Source organism: Cupressus sempervirens, chromosome 10, assembly GCF_028749045.1.
Source record: "Cupressus sempervirens isolate cs-2001-9-10 chromosome 10, ASM2874904v1, whole genome shotgun sequence".
NCBI lineage: Eukaryota > Viridiplantae > Streptophyta > Pinopsida > Cupressales > Cupressaceae > Cupressus > Cupressus sempervirens.
The window spans coordinates 981,319,326-981,342,799 of NC_143127.1; the positions used below are offsets into that span (position 1 = coordinate 981,319,326).

Below are 23,474 nucleotides of genomic sequence, written 5' to 3' on the forward strand. Positions count from 1 at the left end.
ATATGCAAAGGCCAAAGGAATTCCAGAATGGGAACAAGCAATGGATGTTGAGCTTCAGAGACTTCAAAAGAACCACACCTGGGTTCTTTCAGATCTCCCTCTTGGGAAGAAACCTATTAGCTGTAAATGGGTCTATAAGGTCAAGTACCATGCAGATGGTACCTTGGACAAATACAAAGCCAAACTTGTTGCTTGAGGATTCACCTAGCGCGAAGGCATTGACTATGAGGAGACATTTGCTCCGACAGCCAAGATGAGCACTATTCGCATTCTTCTTGCCATTGCAGCTCAGTATGGTTGGAAAGTTCATCAGATGGATGTGAAAAGTGCCTTTCTCAATGGTGAATTATAGGGAGAAGTCTACATGACACAGCCCCCAGGTTTTAAGGTTGCTGGTTCAGAACCAAAAGTATGTAGACTCCAGAAGGCCATCTATGGTCTTAAACATGCTCCTAGGGCTTGGTACATAAAGATTGATCAGTACTTGTTTAATCAGGGATTTCAGCGTAGCCCATCAGATAGTAATTTGTATATTAAACACTATGGTAATGATATTCTTTTGCTTGTTGTCTATGTGGATGATCTGATCATTACTGGGAGTTTAGAACATTTGATTTCAGATATCAAACAAGATCTATGCAGAACTTTTGATATGACCGATCTTGGATTGCTTCATTATTGTTTAGGTATTGAGGTTTGGCAGACTGACAACAGTTTTTTTTGTCTCAGTCCAAGTATGCCAGAAATTTGCTTGACCGGTTTCGAATGCAAGATTGCAAACCTGCCTCCACTCCTATGGAGACTGGTCTGAAATTGTTCGCACAATTTGATTCTCCTCCTCTAGATGAAACACTCTTCAGGCAGCTAGTAGGTAGTCTCATCTATCTCACTACTACTAGACCTGATCTCAGTTTTGCAGTCAGCTACATCTCACGGTTCATGATGAACCCCAAGATTGATCATTGGATTGCAGCGAAATGTTTGTTACGCTATGTACATGGTACCACAGATTATGGTCTTCTTTACACAAGGAGTACTACTCCTTAGCTCAGTGGATTCACCGATTCCGATTGGGCCGGCTCAGTTGATGACAGGAAATCTACATTTGGTTATGTGTTCAGTATCGGATCTGCAGCAGTTACCTGGACCAGTAAGAAGCAACAGGCACATGCACTCTCCTCTACAGAAGCAGAATATAGAGGAGCTATCAAGGCAGCTTGTGAAACAGTTTGGCTCTGTCAGATGCTTGCAGATATGCATATTTCTCAAGCAGGTCCAACTTCTTTGTTTATAGACAATCAGGCAGTACTCAAACTTGCCAAAAACCCAGTGTTTCATGAACGGACCAAGCACATCGAGCTTCATTGCCATTATATCCGACAGTTAGTAGAAGATGGATCTATTCAGTTACTCTATGTCCCTACCTTAGAGCAACCAGCAAATATTTTTACAAAACCCCTTGGTCCTGACAAGTTTGTTAAATTCAGGGGATCTATTGGTGTAGTAAATAGATTGAGCATTAAGGGGGGGTATTAGAATAATCTTTAATGCTCACTCTTGTAGCTTATTGTAAATATTAGAATGTTTCTAATATTTAGGTGTAGTCTAGAATAGAATGTTTCTATTCTATTCGATTCTCCTTTTGTATATATTGATCGTTTTGATCTCTGTTTAATATCAAGTATTCATAATAGTGACAACAAGGAGGTCGTGGCTTTTGAGTTGGATATTCAATAATATATAAGTTGTTTCCTAGTCTGAGAACATCTATTGCATAATACGACTATGTTTGAAAGGAGTGGGTGTTGAGATGCATGATTTTCATTCTGTAGAGGCTATAACAGAGAATAATGTAACAAAAAACATGTCTAATAGGAGCAATGCAGGAAGTTAGATAGATAAGCATATATTAATGCATATTAATTACATTATTTGAATTTCGCATCCCTATATTTGAGCAGTGGGTGACAGTTGAATGTACAGCTAGAATTATAAGCAATTTATTTTGTGCAAATGAATCAGAAAGAGCTAGTGTTGGAAATCATTCTGCCTTAACATTCATTTGTGCGTGGTGGTTGCTATTCTAGAGGACGACTCACATTCTTGGTGATTTTTTTTGTGAATTTTGAAAGGTGGATGCAAGTTACAGGTCGGGACAACATAGTTCAAGCAGGGGAATCACAATATGATCGTTCTTGTGATGAGTTTCTCTTCTGGGAAGAATTGTATGCTTTTCAGTTACTATAGTTAAAAAATCAGTATCTTTGTTTTCTAAGTGGAGTGGTTAATTGTGCGTGAAGGAAGTCCAATGAATCTGTCTTGCTGGGTCTATTAGTATGAATACTGAAAAGGGGAATGTGCAAGTTTATCATAGGATGAAGATATCTGTTCCAGCCCGTTGTGTTCAAACACCTAAGAAGAAAGAAATTTTGAAGCAATAAATTTTGTCGTTGTTTTTGATATTTTGGATAGCTTGTTTCAAGTGCTGGAACACAACTCTAAGTGCACAGTTTACCAGAATTGATACAAAAAGGTGATTACTATGCGAGAACTAGAAGATACCTTAGAAGCTCCATTAAAGTTACAAAAATCAGAACTCACGGTTTAGTGTGCAAGTCTCTAAACAGTCTTAAGTTCTTGGGGATATGTTGAGTCAAACTTTGGTATTTTGATTACACCCTCAAAATGTCATGGCTCAGATGGATTCTATGTGGGCATCAATTAGGACAGCAAAGTCATTAACCAAACATGATCCAAAGTTGCAAAATGCACGTGAATCATTGGCAAGAGAAAATTTGTCAAGTTTTTCAATTTCATTGGCAGCCACAAACGTGACGGATGCACTTACTCACAAAGATGGCTGGAGTTTGTTGCAAGGTGATGATGGTAATAAAGTAGAGAAGGTAGGAAAAGTAAAGCATCAACTATCACAACTTCCTGAGCATTCAATGATAAAGGAATCAGTTCCTTTTCAGCCACCAAGATTTGATTATTCGAATAAATTTCTCTTGCAAGATGTCTCTATGGGTAATTACAAAAGGGATGAAAGGCAAGTCAATAGGCAACCCTTCATGGTTTATAGCAATCGTGAAGAAAGAGTTGAATATTCTAGACCATGGGTGCCCCAACCAGTAGATATAAGAACTGAAATACTCAAACATTTACAAAGAGTATCAAAGACTTCCTACCTGAATTCATAATGATTTATCATTCAGTGATCATGTGGATTTTCATCTAGAGCAACAAAATAAGACGGATAGGGCAAAAAGAGAGTAATTGGAATTGGTTCAGGATCTTCTTGCAAGGGGCCAGGGCAAAAATATGTACGAGGAGTTTCCAGAAAATCATGATCAGCGAATAGAGGTTCTTGAAAAAGAAGAGCAGTCAACTACCATTGTTTTACAGCCTTCCAACAACTATATAGATGTTACCCAGGGTACAATTTTTATGTTGGTGAATTGGAGATTAGTGTTGACAAATAGGTGAATGAGGATGGTTGCACATGAGGTAATAACAGATTGGAATTTTTGTGTGATGAACCATATATTACCTACACCCATGACAAAAATTCAGGGGAACAATCCAAGATGACACTACAAGACGATGAGCTATATCAACACGATAATGAAATGCATGTATTTAGAAACCAACTGAAGGTTAATGAAGAAATGGTTGTGGCATATTTGGTATGTTACGACAGCACTCACAAGTTGATTAAGGATCTCTATAGGGAGGTTGAAAAGGGAGTGGAAGCATAATGGCTTGTTTATGATTTGCAAGTGATCAAAACAGGCCTTGACACTATGAAATCAGAATATTTGTATTTGCTTTCTAACAGAGATAACATTCTTAAGATTGCTGAAACACATGTTGATTAGTTGAATAAAGAGAGGCATGAGATTAAGGAGCTCAATAGAGAGTTTAAGGAAACACAAGAGGTATTGAATGATGTTCAGATTTCTCTTCAGGAAGCAGAAAATCAGATTAGGATCACGAATCACTCTTAGGAGCAAGAGGATAAAGAGAGACAAATTTTTCCTAGAGGTAATTAATGAACTTGATAGTTTTCAGCAGACGTATGCTTTGGATAGTTGCCCTAAAGGACCAAGTACCAAAGTTTCAGAGCACATTCAGTTTATCGATAATCTCGCGTTTGAAGTAGATGTTGATTGGATTTCCGATAATCCTCTTTTTGAGATAAACGAGGACTCTCCTTTTGATTATCATGATGAAGATGATTTTGATTTCAGGATATGGAATCCTGATACCATTTCCTAGCAAGGAATATGGGTCACAGGATGAAAGTGGTGATTTGATTGCGGTTGTGCATCACAGGATCAGTCCATGTTGGGTTCCTGATTTCACACCATACAGGAGTTGGTTGGATTGTATCAGCCTTTGGATAGCTTTTGGTGTAGTTTAGAGGAGAGTTATGTGTTGATCATAGGGAATGCTCTTTCAGCTCCATTCTTATTTATAGTACCTATGTACTCGAAGATTCTCCAGATTGAAGATGACAGTTTGGTATTTGTTGCGCCCAGGATGTTACATTCAGTTTTTGAGTGAATTGTTTATTACATTATCTATCTTGGTCGGGTTGTCATCATTTACTGGATTATGCATAGTTCACTGATACATTTCTATCTTATCATATCAGCTGGTTAAGACAACAGGGTTTGGGATCTAGGTGTTGATCATATGTATTTATGGCTTGTTGAGGACCTTGTTGTAATTCTTCTCAGTTTAAGGTTGGATTTAGTGGTATCAGCGATGATCAGAGTTGTTCAATTTATAGTTGCAGAGTTTCTTTAGAGAGTTATATAGTATCCAAAGATCCAGTTGAAAGATAGATTGCAGAGAGACATCTGGCTTCGTAGTGTGGTCAGAATTGTTTTCAGCTTGGACTACAGGGCTACCTATAGACTCGTATGGGATCCTAGTACTGATTGCTCGAGGACAAGCAATTTTAAGGAGGGGAGATTTGTAATGTCCCCTTTTTGGGACATTAGAAATATTGAAGTCTTATTTTATATAATGTTAAAATTGACTTTGAGACAAACTCAAAATATTAAAAGGTCAATTTAATGTTATAAAAAGGACAAAAGGTCAAGGGAATAAGATGAATTATCAGAGAGAAGTTGAAGAGTCACAAGGGAATAGAATGAAAGCCAGAGGGGAGTTGAAGAGTCTTAGTTTGTGTATTAAAAGGGGAAAGAGGCACATGGCTGGGGATGCTTGATTTATGATTTAGTTCAGTTTTCTCTTTTGTGAGAGTTTTTAAGAAAGCTTCAGTTTTCAACTAGTTTGAGGATGTAGCCCCTCGCGTTGGCAGCTAGTGGATGCAAACTCATTGTCTCGGGAGGCATCGGTTCAGGTGTTTCATTTGCTTACAGGTTCCTACTCTAGTATTCCAATTTGATTGTTAGTCTGTGGATTGGATTCTTAGTGCTGGTTATTGTATTGCTATTGTATAATGCAACAACATATTTTAAGGAGTTATAAGAGTTTGTTGGTTTTATCTTATTGGTTGGTAACTCATGGTTATATGCTCAACATTTTGAATGTTATTGTGAAATAACGGGTTATATTCTTGTGGAGAATCTTCTGGTTTTATTATAGTATTGTATTCCATCTGCCTATACCTGATTTTGAATGTTATATTCAAGAAGAAGTCAGTCAAATATCTATTGGGGTTTCTACTGGATTCCATTGTGCTGAAATACATCTGCAATGTTTTAGTTGTGATTATATTGTTAAAAGAAAAATTTATTAAATATCTGGTTAGGGATATTTCAAGTATACTATTGATATTTTGTAAAGATTTGGAATGTGGGACTGTTGACCTATGTCTACACCTATGGAAACCAACCTTCACAAGCTAAAGGAAGCAAATGTTGAATCTAGACTAGTTGATCCTACCTTATATAGACACACAATTGGGTCCTTGATGTATCTTGTAAATACTCGACCTAATATCTGCTATGCAGTAAATGCATTAAGTCAGTTCATATGTGAACCTTGTGAGATTCATCTTGTTGCTTTGAAGCATATATTGAGGTATCTCCAAGGTAGTATTGGCTATGAACTTATATATGAAAATACCAGCTTTGAGTTACATGGATATATTGATTTCGATTGGGCCGAAAGTGCAAAGGACCAGAAAAGCACATCAGGATGCTGCTTCAGTTTAGGATTAGCCACGATTTCTTGGATTTGCAAAAAACAAGCTTTTGTTGCTCAAAGTTCTATTGAGGCAGAGTATATTGTAGCAGCCATGGGCGCTAGAGAAGCAGTGTGGCTTCGGAAGTTGCTTTCTAACTTTTTTGGTGAACCTATGAAACCTACCACTATTCACTCTGATAACCAAAGTTGCATCAAGATATCTGTGAATCTAGAATTTCATGATAGATCTAAGCATATAGAAATTCCTTACCACTACGTAAGAGACATGGTGGAAAGAAGAGCTATTCATTTAGAATATTTTAATACAGGTGATCAAATAGCTGACATTCTCACCAATGCTCTCCCTAAAGCAAAAGTTGATCATTTTAGAAAGAAACTTGGTTTGATTGAAATGTAAGTTTGTGAGATTGAGTCTCAAACTTTGTAAATTTGTATTATTTAAATAAAGATGTTTAAAGTGTAAACTCTTTTGTCATATGTGTGACTCTATGACTCATGGGCCTACCCTATGTTCATTATTTAAGGTGATAATATTTTATATTGAAATATTGATTCTAATAATATAAGGTGACAACTTTATTATTATTAGATTACTATCATGATGAATATCATGTGACTTGATATTCAAAGAAAAATCATGATAGTTAAAAGAGCATGTTGATGAATATCATGTGACTTGATATCTGTTGAAGATCAATATGTTCAAATTCATGGTGGATATTATGTGACTTAATAGCTATGGATGTACCATGATCTTTTATGGTGGATATCACGTGACTTGATATCTGTATACACACCATAAGTAAAAAGAATATCTTGAGACTTGATTTTCTTATATATATCTTGATGTAATAACCCTCCTCAAATCTGCCCTTAAAAAAATGCTGATGAAAGCTCAAGGAATTTCATCAAACAATTCACATGCAAGGGACATATGACTGATATGGTATTTCAGCTAGCTTCAAATGACTTTTTCTTCAGTTTGCATCAATGAGAATCTTGTGCTAGAAGATTACAATGGACTACACAATGACCTAACATGAGTGTGCTACTAATTTTGGGAATATTCAGTGCATATATATGATCTAAGCATGAGAAATGAACACCTACAGCCAACTGACATTTTTACAAACAGTTGGTATGCAAACTAACTAGCTGATAAATAATGATATTAAATTGCTTAAATGACACCAACAACTATTATCTTCTTAATTGCAATGAAAAATACAATGCTCATGAAATATGGCCAAGACTTTGGCATTTACATGGATTACAAAATGATAATGCTGGTATAATGCACACTTACAGCTGAAAGCTTATAACACCTTAAAAAACAATACTAACAAAAGAACCTGGTTGTAGATGGCTGTAAGAATTTCCTTCAATGCTGCCCCTTCTGCTTTGCTTTTTTCGAACTGCTTTTTCGGCTTGCTTTTTCGGTTCTGCTTTTTCGGACTGCTTTTTCGTACCCGCTTTTTCAGCCTGCTTTTTCGGTTCCACTTTTTCGGACTGCTTTTTGTATCTGCTTTTTCGGATTGATACTATGTTAAATCTCAAGACCATATTTTTCAATGGCGTCAAGATTTCCAGCTTGAAGGGATTTGGTCCTTCAAACTATTGAGACATAAATCTCTAGGAAATTTTCCAATTTCTTTGATATTTCCAAGCATACTAAAAAGAAGCTCTTCTCTTTCTTTTATAGTGTTCTCACAAGAGCTCAATCTTTTGTTTTCTCAATGTGGGATAAAACATCACTCCCTTTATGTAACTTATGTCTCCAATGTGTTATAAAATAAAGGGGACTCTTTTAATTTAAATATTTTCCACAAACTATAGTCTATGCATTAATAAAGTTAAATATTTAAATTTAACTTTATAAAATAGCTTTATCAATGCATAACAAATCTTATCAATGATAAACAAGTCTTCTTGCCGATTTTAAACAATTACCATCGACATTCCGCTGCCACTGGATGTCCGACCATATCCAAGATGACTTACTATAAATAGTAAGTATGCCCAAAGTTGCCTCAAAACCCCTCAGAAAGCCTGCAACTGAAACTATCTAGGCCAAATGGCCTCTAAGTCCCTTTAATGTCCTGGTTAGCCTACGGGACCGTAGGGAAATAGGCTAACGACAACATCATGCTATGAATGCTAAAAAAGGGACATTATAATCCGCCCTTCCCAAAATTGCTTGTCCCCAAGCAATGGTCGAACAACAACCCAATCAATCCACCTGGATCCCAAATGTAGTCATGAACTATACTGCTGTCAGTCAACATAGGCTCCTGCAACAACCTCTGAAAATTAACCAAGAGGAATTCATAATCAAATTGGCAAATACAACTCACCCAAACTCCAAAGTCAGGAACCCATGAGAAACAAGCTCTCGAAATATCAGAACCCAAGTAGAGTAGATAACCCAAACTGCCAACATAGTAAATACCATCAACACATCCCACTAGCCTATGTGGAATGTACAATACAATTCTGCAACAACGATGGATACTCCCGCATGAAACTGCACCAAATACAGAGAATCCACACACTGCACACCTACTGCAATTAACACAACTCTGCAGATCACTGGTCACTGTCTCATAACCATAACACCCATGCACTGCTGATGGTGAATAGTCATTACACGGTAGATAGCAAAAACGAGAGCCCAGACCAAATCTGTCTGCCATCAACTCCTCAACACATGGATCAAAAGCAAACTGATGAACATATCCTACAGTATAATGTCGGTAAAAAGAACCAATCCCAATCAAAGACTCATCTTACAGACGTGATACAACCAACTATGACTCATCATCAGCTAAGTCAGAGGATGATATAGCCAAGAGTGCAGAATCAACAACAACATCACTAGTCTCTGTGCCCTCCAAGTCAAACATATCACAATGCTTAGCTGCAGCGCCCAACTCAGTTGAACCTGCCTCTAGTGTAAACGGACCAAATATGCCAATACTAGTGTTGTGGACAGATATATCCTCACCTCCACTACCTCTATCAACCTCGACCATGGACATCCGCGGATCACCAGACACCACGGTCTGTGATTGTACAAAATTTGGTAAAGACTGAAGTCATTCTAACTCCATTGTCACCTTAGCTAAATGAAATTGTGACTCCTTGAAAGCCAACTGTGTACTCTCAAGAAACTCAGAAGTCACTTCGAGCTGCTGAGTAAGCTCACTCACCTCATCTTCCTTGACCAATAATGCGTCATATGCTGTACTGCTCCACTCCATAAGATAATCTTTGTCGGCTACCAACTGCATATAATTCTGTCTCAAAATCTGGATAGCCTCCCATAAAGAGTGGATCTCTGTCAAGGAAAGATAACTGCCTCCCTGCTCATCACTAGTAGGAGTACCCCATCCATAAACTGCTAACAACTGATGAACAGCATCAAAATGCTCGCAAGCGATAGAAATGTCTCGCTCACCAACTCTCAGCTGACTAGACACATGATTGTGCCGACTGGTCGAACTCCTATACTCTATCCCTGGTACACTATCCAAAGGAGTAACCTTAGAATAGCTATCATCTATAATACTCAGATCCTGGGACTCTCCTATAAACTTTGTCATCTCTGAGAAATCATCAACATGTGACTTGACTGTAAAAAAAAACTGAGTCCCTGCTATACGTGCTAACTCTCGAATTGAGCTCACTTCAAGACAAAGCTCGTCCACATGTCTCTCAGAATCTTGGAGAGCCAACTGAATACACACCAAGGAATTCTGAGTATCCTCCAGCTCATGAGAAAGCCGGTCAACCTCCTCCTTCTTCAATGCATCTAAATAGATCCCTACAAGATTAAGGAGATGATCGTGATCTGAAAGTAGGTGTATGTAACTTACCTTCATTGCCTCCATGCCTTACTTGATTTGTTGTAAGTTGTCACAAGAAGAACTTGTTGTGACTCCTTTCTGTCTCTCTTGCAGTTGAATCATCCAATTGTGATTCTCAATCAATCCATGTATCCTGTCGTGATGAGATAAAGCCATGACAATATTCTTGTCCCTTATCTTCAGCTGGCTTGCCAAACTAAGTAAAGAGCTACTAGCCTCTATCTCATGTGAAGAAGCATCCAATTGTGCTTGATACTCATTTTTTGCAAAGTCCTGAATGCTCACTTTCTGATCAATTGTACTATCCTCAAACATGACAGTATCCTCAACTGCTGTAACTTCATCCAGCCCAACTGTATTGGAATCACTATCTGTGTCAATCACACAATCCGGTGTGCCTGTGATATCACCTTTTCATGCTACTGGCTCAACCTGCACAACATCTGTAACCCCTTCTGCCTGTGAAGATGATGCAGATAAACCATTACTTGAAGATGTGCTAATGTCTCCCTGTATCGAATCAACATGTTTGTTAAACTCCTCATGCAAGTTTTTGCCTGTCATAGGGAAGGTACAATCCTTAGGCCTATCAAAGCGTTTGATTAGTCTCTCAATAAACTCCACATATGAGGTAATGTGTGCATGACCCATAGTGACCATACCATGATGCCACCGCTCATGTGCTAACCCATCCAGGTGAATTGCTGCATACTTAATAGCTTCTTCTTCAGGCATAGGGTTCATTTGAAAGTATGTGTCAAGCTTTTGAACCCAAGCTCTTGCTGTAGACTTCCCCGAGCCATCATAATATGGTAACTGAAGTTTCCCTACTTTATTCCATAGCTCATAGCTTTGGTTCCTGTCATGTCCACGTGGCATATGCTTCATCCGCACATCTATATACTCCCTAAAGATGATTGCAGCAATAAAATTTGGACCTCCGGCTTCCCAATCTCTCCTCAGCTGGTCTTGTATATTAGTGATCTGGGGCTCTGGTACAGGCTGCTCTGGAGCTCTAGGAGGAAATGTTGGAATAATGGGCCTCGAACTCACTGTCCTAGTTTGCTGGGGTGCATGACCGAAATTGTTCCCAACTTGTTCGCCTCCATTATGTGTCCCATTCTGATTATTACCACTCTGGTTATTACCATTCTGATTATTTCCTCCACCCACATTAGCATTCAACCCCATTTGACGAGCCATCATCTGCATCATAAGCTCCAATCTCTGACTCTGTTCTTGTGCTCTCTGCTCTGCTGATCGCTGTCCCTGTGCTAAGGTGTCTAATAAATGCAAGAATCTTTCCTTTCCCTGATCTGGACTGGTATTCCCGCCTCTGCCTAATCCTGTATTCCTGTCATCTCGGTCACCCATATTGATGTCTTGATCAAAGAATACCTCCTCCGTGTCTGTATAACTGGATTCTATGTCCACCTGCACGGATGAACTAGACTGTTCGCTCTGCAGGTCCGAAATCCTATTTGGTCTTGCTCTGGTATTGCGAAAATTATAAGGCCCCTGTTGCATGCTCAAACACTTTCCCCTTTATCCGACTGTTCCAAATTCCCTATAAGACCTCCACAGGATGGCAGGACTTATAGCTCTGATACCACTGTAATAACCCTCCTCAAATCTGCCCTCAAAAAAATGTTGATAAAAGCTCAAGGAATTTCATCAAACAATTCACATGCAAGGGACGTATGACTGATATAGTATTTCAGCTAGCTTCAAATGACTTTTTCTTCAATTTGCATCAATGAGAATCTTGTGCTAGAAGACTACAATGGACTACACAATGACCTAACATGAGTGTACTACTAATTTTGGCAATATTCAGTGCATATATAGATCTAAGCATGAGAAATGAACACCTACAGCCAACTGGCATTTTTACAAACAGTTGGTATGCAAACTAACTAGTTGATAAATAATGATATTAAATTGCTTAAATGACATCAGCAACTATTATCTTCTTAATTGCAATGAAAAATACAATGCTCATGAAATATGGCCAAGACTTTGGCATTTACATGGATTACAAAATGATAATGTTGGTATAATGCACATTTACAGCTGAAAGCTTATAACACCCTAAAAAACAACAAACAAAAGAACCTAGTTGTACATGGCTGTAATAATTTCCTTCAATGCTGCCCTTTCTGCTTTGTTTTTTTCGAACTGCTTTTTCGGCCTGCTTTTTCGGTTTTGCTTTTTCGGATTGCTTTTTCGTATTCGCTTTTTCAGCCTGCTTTTTAGGTTCCGCTTTTTCGGATTGCTTTTTCGTATCTGCTTTTTCGGATTGCTACTATGTTAAATCTCAAGACCACGTCTTTCAACGGCGTCAAGATTTCCAGCTTGAAGGGATTTCGTCCTTCAAACTATTGAGACATAATCTTCAGGAAATTCCCCAATTTCTTTGATATTTTCAAGCATACTAAAAAGAAGCTCTTCCCTTTCTTTTATAGTGTTCTCACAAGAGCTCAATCCTTCGTTTTCTCAATGTGGGATAAAACATCACTCCCTTTATGTAACTTATGTCTCCGATGTGTTATAAAATAAAGGGGACTCTTTTAATTTAAATATTTCTCACAAACTATAGTCTATGCATTAATAAAGTTAAATATTTAAATTTAACTTTATAAAATAGCTTTATCAATGCATAACAAATCTTATCAATGATAAACAAGTCTTCTTGCCGATTTTAAACAATTACCATCAACATACCGCTGCCACTGGATGTCCGACCATATCCAAGATGACTTACTATAAATAGTAAGTATGTCCAAAGTTGCCTCAAAACCCCTCAGAAAGACCTGCAACTGAAACTATCTAGGCCAAATGGCCTCTAAGTCCCTTTAATGTCTTGGTTAGCCTATGGGACCGTGGAGAAATAAGCTAACGACAACATCATGCTATGAATGCTAAAAAGGGGACATTACACTTGAGGATATTACTTTTCATATAAAGAAGAACTTATATGTATGCACTTTGTCTTTCCTAGCTAAGAGGGAGTGTTAATGCATGTAGCTTTGGTCTGACATTACTGTGATAAGCACATACGTATGTATATACGCACAACAACATGATGCACACGCTGTTATGCATATATGCATACGTACATGCTGTTGTACCTTCCACAGTTTGCAACTGATGAGATATATATATGTTCTGAGATCATTAAGGCATGATCGAGATTATTTTTGGTTCCTTTGATGTTTAGATCATGATCGATCTATCCTTTATATTGGGCCGCAGATGTAATGATTGGTTATACATTTAATCACTGTATTTATGACAGTAACTAATGATGAGTATTAGTTAACAATGAATGGGTGTGAGAATGAATGGCCATGTCTTCAATTGGAGACATGGCCATTCATCCCCACACCCCTTCCATTGGTATTTATCCAATCTGCCCAATGTAATCTTGGCATCAAAATCTATTAATGCAAGCGCTCCAAAAGGATCGAAGATAATTCTGAGTTTGATAATACTTCATTTGTGTTATTACTGCACTAACGTTTGCAGATTCTGGAAGCGATTCAAAACATTGCAACAAAATTTTGTAATCAATTTAAATCTGGTAATAAACTTTACACAGTCTCTCAACATGACAGTCACAATGACCACACCCATTTGTGAGAAAACCAAATTTTTTATCATGAAATCTCTCAATGTGATAGCATCATGGAGTCACTTAGCATGATGTTCACCATGGCTACTCAGATGTGTGAAATAAATATAAACACAAGCTCTCATCACGGAGTCCCTCACTGTGATGTTGTCATGGAGTCTTTCAACATGACATCCACTATGGCTACTCTTGTGAGTGGAAAGAGAAATACCTCTATCTCAGATGTAGACAAGATTTTTCGTTTCATATTTTTGTCTTAGAGAAATATATATTACAAGAGCTTTCAGCTCACATTTCTTTCTCACAGAGAAACATGCATTACAAGTGCTTTCACCTCACATTTGTTGCTCACAGAGAAACATGCATTACAAGGGCTTTCATCTCATGTTTCTCTCTCATAGAGAAATATGCTTTCTAGCACAAAATAAGAACAGCTAAATGCGAAGACTCCCACTCAGCAAGGGCAGTATTCTTACAGCTTTGATTTATCACAATAAATTACACTTGGCTTCAATGTTTGACCAAACAATGAGCTTTAGGAGTCACACTGCTTCTCAAGCTTACTGATCCTCCGCAAAGGATTTTGCTTTCTCCATCTGCTGCTCAAGGTCCCTTTCAATCTCAAGCACTTGCATCAACCTCTTGACCTCCTTGCTCAAGATTGCCTGCAATGCTTGCCTTAGAGTAATGGTTTTCAACAGACACCTCCCAAACTTTTGACATGCTAGAGTCCAGGACTATCATTCTGACGTCATACCAAATCACCTTATATTGAATAAGTTTGCGGATTTACCAATTTTAGATCCAGATTGACTCTGCTATTCTGTTCTGTGCAGCTAAAGAGTTTTTCCAATGACGTTAGCACCTGGCCTTGCAACTCACTTAGTTGACATCTTTACTTCTTCTCAGAACTCCCTCTTGATCCCTCCTACAGAGATTGCAAAGAATTTTTGTGGAAGTGAACTCTCCTCTATTGATCTTAGAAGCTCAATGCTCTCAACTTGTGCCTTGAATTCTTGGAATTTAACTTCATCTGAATGTCATAGAAGAAACTGATCACAAGACAATCTGAATGGGTTCTTCTTTTTGAGATGTCTCCAGATATGTGCCACCAACTCAGCCCTAAGACAAGAAGCTGTGTCTCCATTAATTAGCCTGTGTGACTTCCTCGCAGGATGCATCAAACTCTTCCTCGTCATCCTTATGCTCCTTGATCTGTCTTTGAAGCATTTTAGAGTGATTACTAATAGTTCATAGGATCAACCTATCTCAAAGGGAAACACCAATGCTAGAAGCATACATCATTCACGATAAATCAATAGCTACATAAAAGTTTCATGAACATTATTCAAAGGTATGCTATACTTATCTTTATCATCTAATCTTCCTCACAATCCACCAATTGTTCTTTCTTGATCTTCGCACTGAAAGATTCGGATCTCCAGATATGCCCAAAATAGAAATGACAATATGTTGCGATGGTAAATGTATCAACAGAGATATGGCAGAAATTGCATCCACGCAGCTACAGACGCTATAGGTTTGACCCATGATGGCTAGAAACATCATCATCCACTCACATCAGTGCCAGTTGAAGAGCCCTCACATTATATACAATCCAACAGATAAACCTGTTACAAATCTCTGTTCCAATTCACTTGAAGAAAGACAATATTGGAAATGATCAATCACTTCAGGAAGAAATAGATGCACCAGAAAATGAATCCCATTGAATGAGAGAAGACTCATGCTGATAATATAACAAGAAAGCTCAATAACTTTTATCACAACTGAAAGCTGTTGATTGTTTGTATCTCCAAACTAGGTAGCTCAAAAAAATCTTTCTCTGCTTCTTAGACACTCAGTAGCATGGAGAGCTAAACACACATCATCAATATGCTGTCAGTTGCAACTTGATATTTCAATGACCAAGTTTACCAGTGGAAAAAGTTATAGACGACACCTTCACAACTAACGTCCCATATAAGCTTTGCTTCTTTTGATAACTCGAAGTGGACATGATAATGACAACCCTTAAGGATCACATATGCACATGAGACATTTTCGTATCTGAACCCCAAGTTGCATTCACAGAGCATAATATAGCTTCTGGCCACATCAATCATCGATACGACAAAAATATGAAAAGCTTAAATGTTCCATGTGGCTAATATGTACTCAAACTTCAGAAATATAAAAATCTTACCCAGATGGTAATATTATTTTTTCATGACAATGCTTTAATTCACGGCAAAAACTTCCTCAATTGAAAATATAGCCAGACTATAATTCCGTCAAATTATTGTCTTTCATTAAGCATATGCCCCATAATATGGACTATGTTTTTATTTTTTAAATATCTCAAAGGCGAACATTAATGAAAAATACTGGAAAATCCAAAACCCGACTTGCAACATTAATTTGATAAACTCCTCTTGAGTGACTACCCGCTCCTTCCGTAAGTAATGGACCCACTGTTGATTCCCCAATATTTATAAACTCAAATTTTAATTATTCCCTTCCACTGCTTTGAATTATAATGATCCAGCAATTGCTCTCTAAAAGGAATGCAAGAATAAAGAGCCTGAAGAACACTGCTTGAATGAATCTGGTTCTTGATCTTGCTTAAGTCCATTCTGATACCATGATAAATTTTGAGCTGGAATAGCATAAAATAGATAGCATAAATGATGCAGAGTACACAACTAGAAATGTGAAAATGGGCTTTCCCACTCTATCACCAACTCAACAAGTTACCAAATCTCCAACCTTAACACAAGGTTATACCAAATTTAGATACTCCAAATGCAGTAGAAAGCAAGGCTATCAACTCCTTCAAGCATTCATGGTCTAAGGACCAAATTCATCCAAAATATGGTTTCAGGAACTAATTCCCACAACTCGGCCATCATGAGAAAAAATCAGCAATGGTTTACTTCAGTGGTTCCAAGGCATGAAATGGTCTTAGGACACTCACATAACACAAAATAGGCCACTGGTTTGATCCCCACACTTCCACAAAGCATCAAACCCAATTTCACCTAGTAGCCCCTATTAGGTCTCCTTAAGAGGTTTTCAGGGTCTAACTTTCTAAAGTCCCAAACAAGCCTCAAAACAGATTAGAGTTCCAGGTACCCTTTTCAAAGTTATGTCCAATCCCAAAGCACCAGGTCTCAATTCCACTCCAGCTCTCCCTTTCCTTAACTAAGCAACACAATCCTAATAAGGCCAAATTAGGCTTGGTTTACAAAACAACTGTGGAGAAATGGGGTCATGGAATCTCACTCAATACTCAGGAATGTCTCTTCACCTTATTCTAACTTAAACCCAAACACTCAGCCCTCCAACATATCTCCTTCTTCTATTATAACACAAACAACATGTTCACAAGGTCAAATCCACATAGGCACTTGACCGAGGGCTGGTTAGGAAAATTTTTAAAATAACAAAACAACTTGTCTGGCCTTGAAACCCTGGAAGCACCAAGAGGACCCATCTAACTGTCATTCCTCAAGAGGCCATTAAAAACCAACCGTGGGAGTCACAGTTACGGGCCCATCTTTGAAACTTGCACAAAAATTGCTGCACTGCAAACCCTCCTGTACAAAAAATAGAATAACTTGAACAAATCACAACACAGAGAGATGAAACCAAAGGCAATGGAAAGGTAAAACAAAACTCCTCAATCAATCATCTGATCATGCTTGCCAATCTTTACAGTACGGACGAAGTACAAAAAACCAGTAAATTTGCTTCAAAACTGAAAATTTATTATTGCGAGTTCTCCCCATCCATACAATCTGCCTTTTGTGACCTCACAAATGAGGTATATCCTTCCTACATCCATCCCAATGGTTATAACTATTGTTTGAATAGTCACAACTCCTTTTGCAATTTAGAGCAACTTTTACAATATTGCAATTTAGCAATTTTGCACAAAAAAAACATCAAAAACAACTAAAAACACCTAATCCTAGGCTATATTAAACAAAAAACTCAAAAAGACCCAATTTTGCCCAACTAACAACTTTGGTTTATAACTTGCCAATAGTGATCTAGGCATACATGAAGGTGTCTTTTCCATTATAAACATGGATTTTTATCCAAGACTTATTTATCCTAGCATGATTAGGTGAGAAAACAAAGCATTAAACCAAAATCCACAAATAGTGCGTTGGTGCTCTGCACCAATAAACAAGACAAACCAAAAGACACAAAGATTATCCTGGGAAAACCCTCCTTGAGGGAGAAAAATCCAGCCACATAGAAAGATTACTTCACAGAATGTCTTGATATACAATTTTATTCCACGCTGAACTGAAATGACAATAGAGCAATATCAAAATCTCCAGATAGAGCAATATCAAGATCTTCTTCATACGGAAGTTTTCATCTGAATATAACCTTGAACTACAGATAAATAATTCTTGACTGTCCATTGTCCCCTTGGAGAGTGGAAGACTGCCGGTTCTCAAAAAGCATGAAGAATAGATAGTCACCGCTAGGAACATTAAATACAAATTTGTCAGCAATACCAAAAACCATAAAGTTAAAATGAATCCTCTTCAGCAGGAGAAAATAAGACTTCGGATGCTACACTCATGTAGCTACAAAACATCAACACAATTATGATATTCTCATCATCTGATTGGGCTGATCTAAATTCTTCTGATTCTTGACAAAAGCTGCCAGTGCCATTTTTAAGAATTTGATCTATATCATCCTTGCCCTTCACTTCGCCCTTTCTGTCTTTCCAAATAAGACCAGTAATTAAATTGTTCTCTGTAAATCTGATTGTCTTATCTGTTAACAAATTACTTTCCAGTCCTTTGCCTTTTCCATCCTTAAATTTCTCCTGTTGAAGGTCACTCGTCATTACCAATATTCATTTCATCACTTCTGCTAATTAAAATCAACTTTTTCCAGAGACCTTCCCCAATTTTAAGTTTAATGATATCTGGCAAGGGATGACATTGTTGCCATAAGATAAAAGTCCGAGGATATGTGGTGGAGTCTTTGTTATCTAGAGCTTCTTCTGACTTGACAAAGATCCCTAGTTTATCACCTAGCATTCTTAGAGTTTCATGGTCCCAATATTCATGTGGCAGGCTATAGAGTTTAACCCAGATTGGGAATTGCTTGATCCTCTCCTTTATACGGCCAAAGTTTGGTGACCAGTTTGTGATATAAAGTCCCTTTCCATCCAGTAGAAAAGGCCTGCCATTTAGGATCCACTCCTTGTCTTTATTGGTAGGGCAGATTACAAAGTAAAATCTGTTTGCTAGGGTTTTTAGGGCACAATCCTTACTCCAATGATCATCACACCATTTCCTTATCTTACTAAAAGACAGCCAAAGCCCAAATCATTTAATAAGGAAAGCATTTTCTTTTAAATTTTTTTTACAGTCACTCCACTCGTTATTCTCTATCAATAATGATGTAACATGAGCATGCTCAATGTTATTTCTTACCTTTCGAATCTGATTGCCATCCTTATCTAGGGTTTTAGGTCTTCAAAACTTTGTCTCAATCCTTCTAAAATCAAAACGATCTTCAATCCGCATCGATCCCCCTCTGTAAAATTATCTCTGACCCATATTGCTGGTTCTTTGACCGCCATTAGTTGCACCAAATAATCTCTGCTCAGAGCTAACCAGAACCTCCCATGCATCTCTTTGTTGATAACTTGGTGTGATCTTAAAACTGGTTTGATTTTGTCTGTTGAAAGGCCATCTAAATCCGGTTTGGCCATTGTAATGTAGTCGTTCGTGCCATCAAAAACCTGCTGTTCCTGCTTGCTGCTGCCCCGCTATTTCTTACATACACATGTATTTTACATTCATATAATCGATGAATTTTAATATCATTGGCATAATATATTAACAAATATTATTTCCTACAAGCACTTTGATACCCTTTTACAGAAGATACTGTTCCTGGCTGGGTGGTCATAATATATTTGATCCTATGTTACCGGGAACACATCCCCGTGTTTTTTTCTGCCATTCCCGTCTCGGAAACGTCTAGGGGACGGGATGCCTAGGGAACTTTGACTTCCAATTGTAGAGGAAATTTGAAATGATCTAAAAATAACACAAATTTGGCAGAAGAATTCTGTTAGTTAATTGCATCCTTCATCCATGTTTTCATATGAATATTTTAAATTTCCCTGCATATATTTATTTTCCCTAATTTTTATTTATTTTTCCCCTTTGCCATCCCCTAACTGTCCCCAAAATTGGCAAAAAAATTTTCTATCCCAAAAACTCATCCCCTTGTTCCCTGCCATACCCGTTCTGGATCTGCACTTCTGCCCATTGTTTTAAGGTTTTTTTCTGCCCATTTTGTCTGCAACCTCTGCAACTGGCACATAAGTGTCATGATTTTTGTTTTTCTTGTAGAGAGAAAGCAGAGATTTTCAGATTTTTTAAAGGTGACTTCCAGCGACCTTGGCAGGTTATGCAATTTTCTTGTCAGCTTCTTCACAGGATTGTATGGGACAAACTCACTGGTGTTTGTATTTCCTCACAGAATCCCGTGGTAGATCAGCCTTGAATACAAATTAGATGGGAATGTACTTAGATCTGGGCATAGCAGGGGCCAAGTCAGTAACATAGTATTTTTCTTCATTTTATTAAGTACTTTTAGATGGAGTTTTCTGGGAAGTATTGACCCACATACATTTTTATTTTCAAATTTGTTTACGATGCAATTGTCTGTTACACATGGGAGCACCTGTGAACCTGTCAAGTTTAGAATAATAATGCAAGGAAAATTTACCTTTAGAAAGAGTATTGACGTGATCATTTTTCGTAAAATTGTATGCTGATCTTGTCTTCCAAAGCACACTGACATAAATATTGGAAATATTTTATTAACCTTTTTTAATGAAAGCACAGCAAACAAATAATATAAACTTTGCAGCTGCTTAAAATTCAGCCTGAAAAATGGAACAAATTACAATATAATAAATTGAAAAGATCAATGCTAACTTTTCACAAAATCTCTGATGACATTTTGCTTCACATGCCCTGCATCATGGTTACCTGGGTGCGCTGACACTGCTTGTGGGATCAGAAGCACAACAAAAATGAACTACTTATTGAAGGCATAAATAATGACATAACATACGTAGTATATTATGCAGTGATAAAGCCAGTTATTCAATCTCTCTGTAGAACTACCTTACCTGCCTAACCAACCAATACATAAGTTCTATATATATATATATATTATATTAGTGCCTTCAACTTTCTTACCCAAATATTGAGACATACCTGGAACAAAGGTTTACAATGTAAGTCCTACTAACATTACACAAACACACCGACAGGACTTTTGGATCACATGACTTCTGCATGATTTCATGTCGTGCCTTGATTATATCAGTGCAATCTGGAGATAACATGTAGGGGGGCTGGCTATTGAATAACTAAAATTTCTTTTGAAGCCAGGCTGATGAATAGCCAAGTCATGGAGTAATTCTTTTTGACTCTTGAGAATCACTCATTTGATTTATTGAAGGTAGGGATTAATCTCTTTGCCATTGTGCATTATTATGTGCTGTGGTGCTACTGGGACTTGATAAGGAGTACTTGATTTGGCCTCCTCTTCGATGAGGTTTAATCTCTTTAATAAGGTTTAGTGTTATGTTGTATTTCTGGTTGCTGCTCTGCTGCGGGTGCTATCTATACATGTGGTGAGTGATTTCTTGTTTGATTTTGGGAACTTAGTGATGGTTAGTATCTGGAATGGTTTGATTTTTATCTTCATGCTACTGTTAGAACTTGCTGAATTGTATGTTAGAGTCATCTGGCTAGAAAGATAGAGGATAGTTTTGCAGCTTTGTTATATTAGCTGGAAACCAAAATCTTTGACTTCACAGTACTTAACTGCACCAAACACTCAATTCTTATTGTTTGGAAGGGTGGTAGACTGGCATTACATATCTGTACTTCTTATGTTAATACTGTTTACGACAACTTAGTAAATTATTTTTATCCTTCTTGAGAAGAAAATAACTTACATCTTACCCCCACATTTCTAACAACAGTTCCTTAGTAAATTGTTGATTTTTCTTGAAATTCTGGTAATTTTTTAAAGTTTAGTTTTGATTCCTTTGTGGTTCGCAGTTTTCTGTAAGATTGTATCTGCAGATGTTTTACTAGTTAAATGTTGCTTGTTCTTGAAATTCTTGTGTTTGGACCATAGTTCCTAGAATCATGGCGATTCACGCGATTTAACGATTTGATTCAAGCCAAACGATTTTTTGTGAATCAATGAATCGAATCAGCGATAAAGGGTTTATGAAATAAGCTACTCAATTAATTTCAAGGGTTTTTTTAAATTTGCTGATTTGTGGCCAATTCGATTCTGATTCCTGGCTGATTCACGATTCGATTCGGCCTTGCCGATTCTGATCCGATTCCGATTCATGTTACTTTGGTTTGGACACAACAATTAGCATCTTAATATTGATGTCCTGATTTTAATAAATCAAGTTGCAATTGGTTAGTTTGTCAGCTGGTCTATATTCAATAGAAAAATGTTTTTAATGCTGAAAAGAAGATAGTTAATTAGATGGAGTGCTAAATGTATGAAATTATTGAAGTGGTTGAAGAGGACTTGTAAAATATCAATCTGGTTTGCTGGTTTGCTTCCCTTGGATAATAGTTTTTTAATAAAAATTTCCTGCTTTGTTACATGTTAAAGCTCTTTGCCGACAAATACAATGCATTGCCAAGCATCATTGATGAATAACTGTGATGTGTTTTTGCCTTTTTGCAGAAGGAATGGCGTGACCATAAAGAAGAATTTAAAAGGAAGGCCAGGCGGATTGTCAGGAAATCACAGGAAATGTTCTGACATGGATATTGTTATAGAGATTTGAGCGAACTCTTTTTTAACCCACTGGAAATTCAAATTTTTATTATCGGGTCCCTATGTCTAGCAATATATTGTATGTGTGCGCTTTGATGTCTCAATCAAGCTTGGAAACTTGTCTTTTTGTGTAGAATGTTGCTTAAGAGGTAATGCACTAAAAGACATGCTTGCTAATCACGTGTAGTTATTGTTTATATCTGTGGCAGCCCCATAAGGTTAGTGGTGTCTTCAAATGTTAAATCGTAGTTATCAATTACTGTCATAATTAGTTTCCCTGTTAAATTTCCAGATTTTCCATAGTCTGCAACTGTAGATTGCGTTTTTCCCCAGTTCTTGTAATTAACCAAAGCTTGTGGAATTATGGCTTAAGTTCAGCATGCCATTTGTTATTTTATTTCCTATGACACCCTTAGGTTGAAGACTTATGGGTCTAGGGATGTGGAGTCAATACTGGGAAGAGTCACCTCTGAATCTTCACTCAAATTAGGGATGTCCTCCTCCAAAAATATATAAGAATATCAATAATTCAATATCTATGTGCTAGTTATGTTTAATATAAGCATGATAGAGATGCATGCATCATGATAAACTGTGCCACAGTGAGTTAATCATTGAATTTGTCATCAATAGTGGAAAATATCTGAATGAAATTCACTGAAAATACAATCTGGATGCATCAAAACAAAGTTCAATTCAGTTGATGGTTTATAGCACTCCCTTCTTGTACTAGTACTTAAACTTTGCAAGGATATTTCTTGATGCCCCCAAGATATAGGGATGTCAGGGATATGGGAGTTGTGTTTGTGAACCTTGAAGACTTGTTCCTTATAACTTGACCTCAGCACTGTTGCAATCATTCAGTCCTTGTCTCATTGTCTGCTGTGATAATTGCTATGAAAGTCGACCAT

General features: G+C 37.4%; 1 protein-coding gene across 1 annotated transcript in view; it reads left to right on the forward strand.

Annotated features, from left to right (window-relative positions):
* LOC149537256 (ubiquitin-conjugating enzyme E2 7-like) overlaps positions 1–22,740 on the forward strand; it is an 85,584-nt gene extending 62,844 nt beyond the window's left edge. The window contains exon 6 of the mRNA XM_089807583.1: positions 22,471–22,740. Coding sequence (XP_089663709.1) covers positions 22,471–22,548 — 78 coding nt within the window. The 3' untranslated portion in view covers positions 22,549–22,740. The remainder of the gene's footprint in view (positions 1–22,470) is intronic.
* The last annotated feature ends 734 nt before the right edge of the window (positions 22,741–23,474 follow it).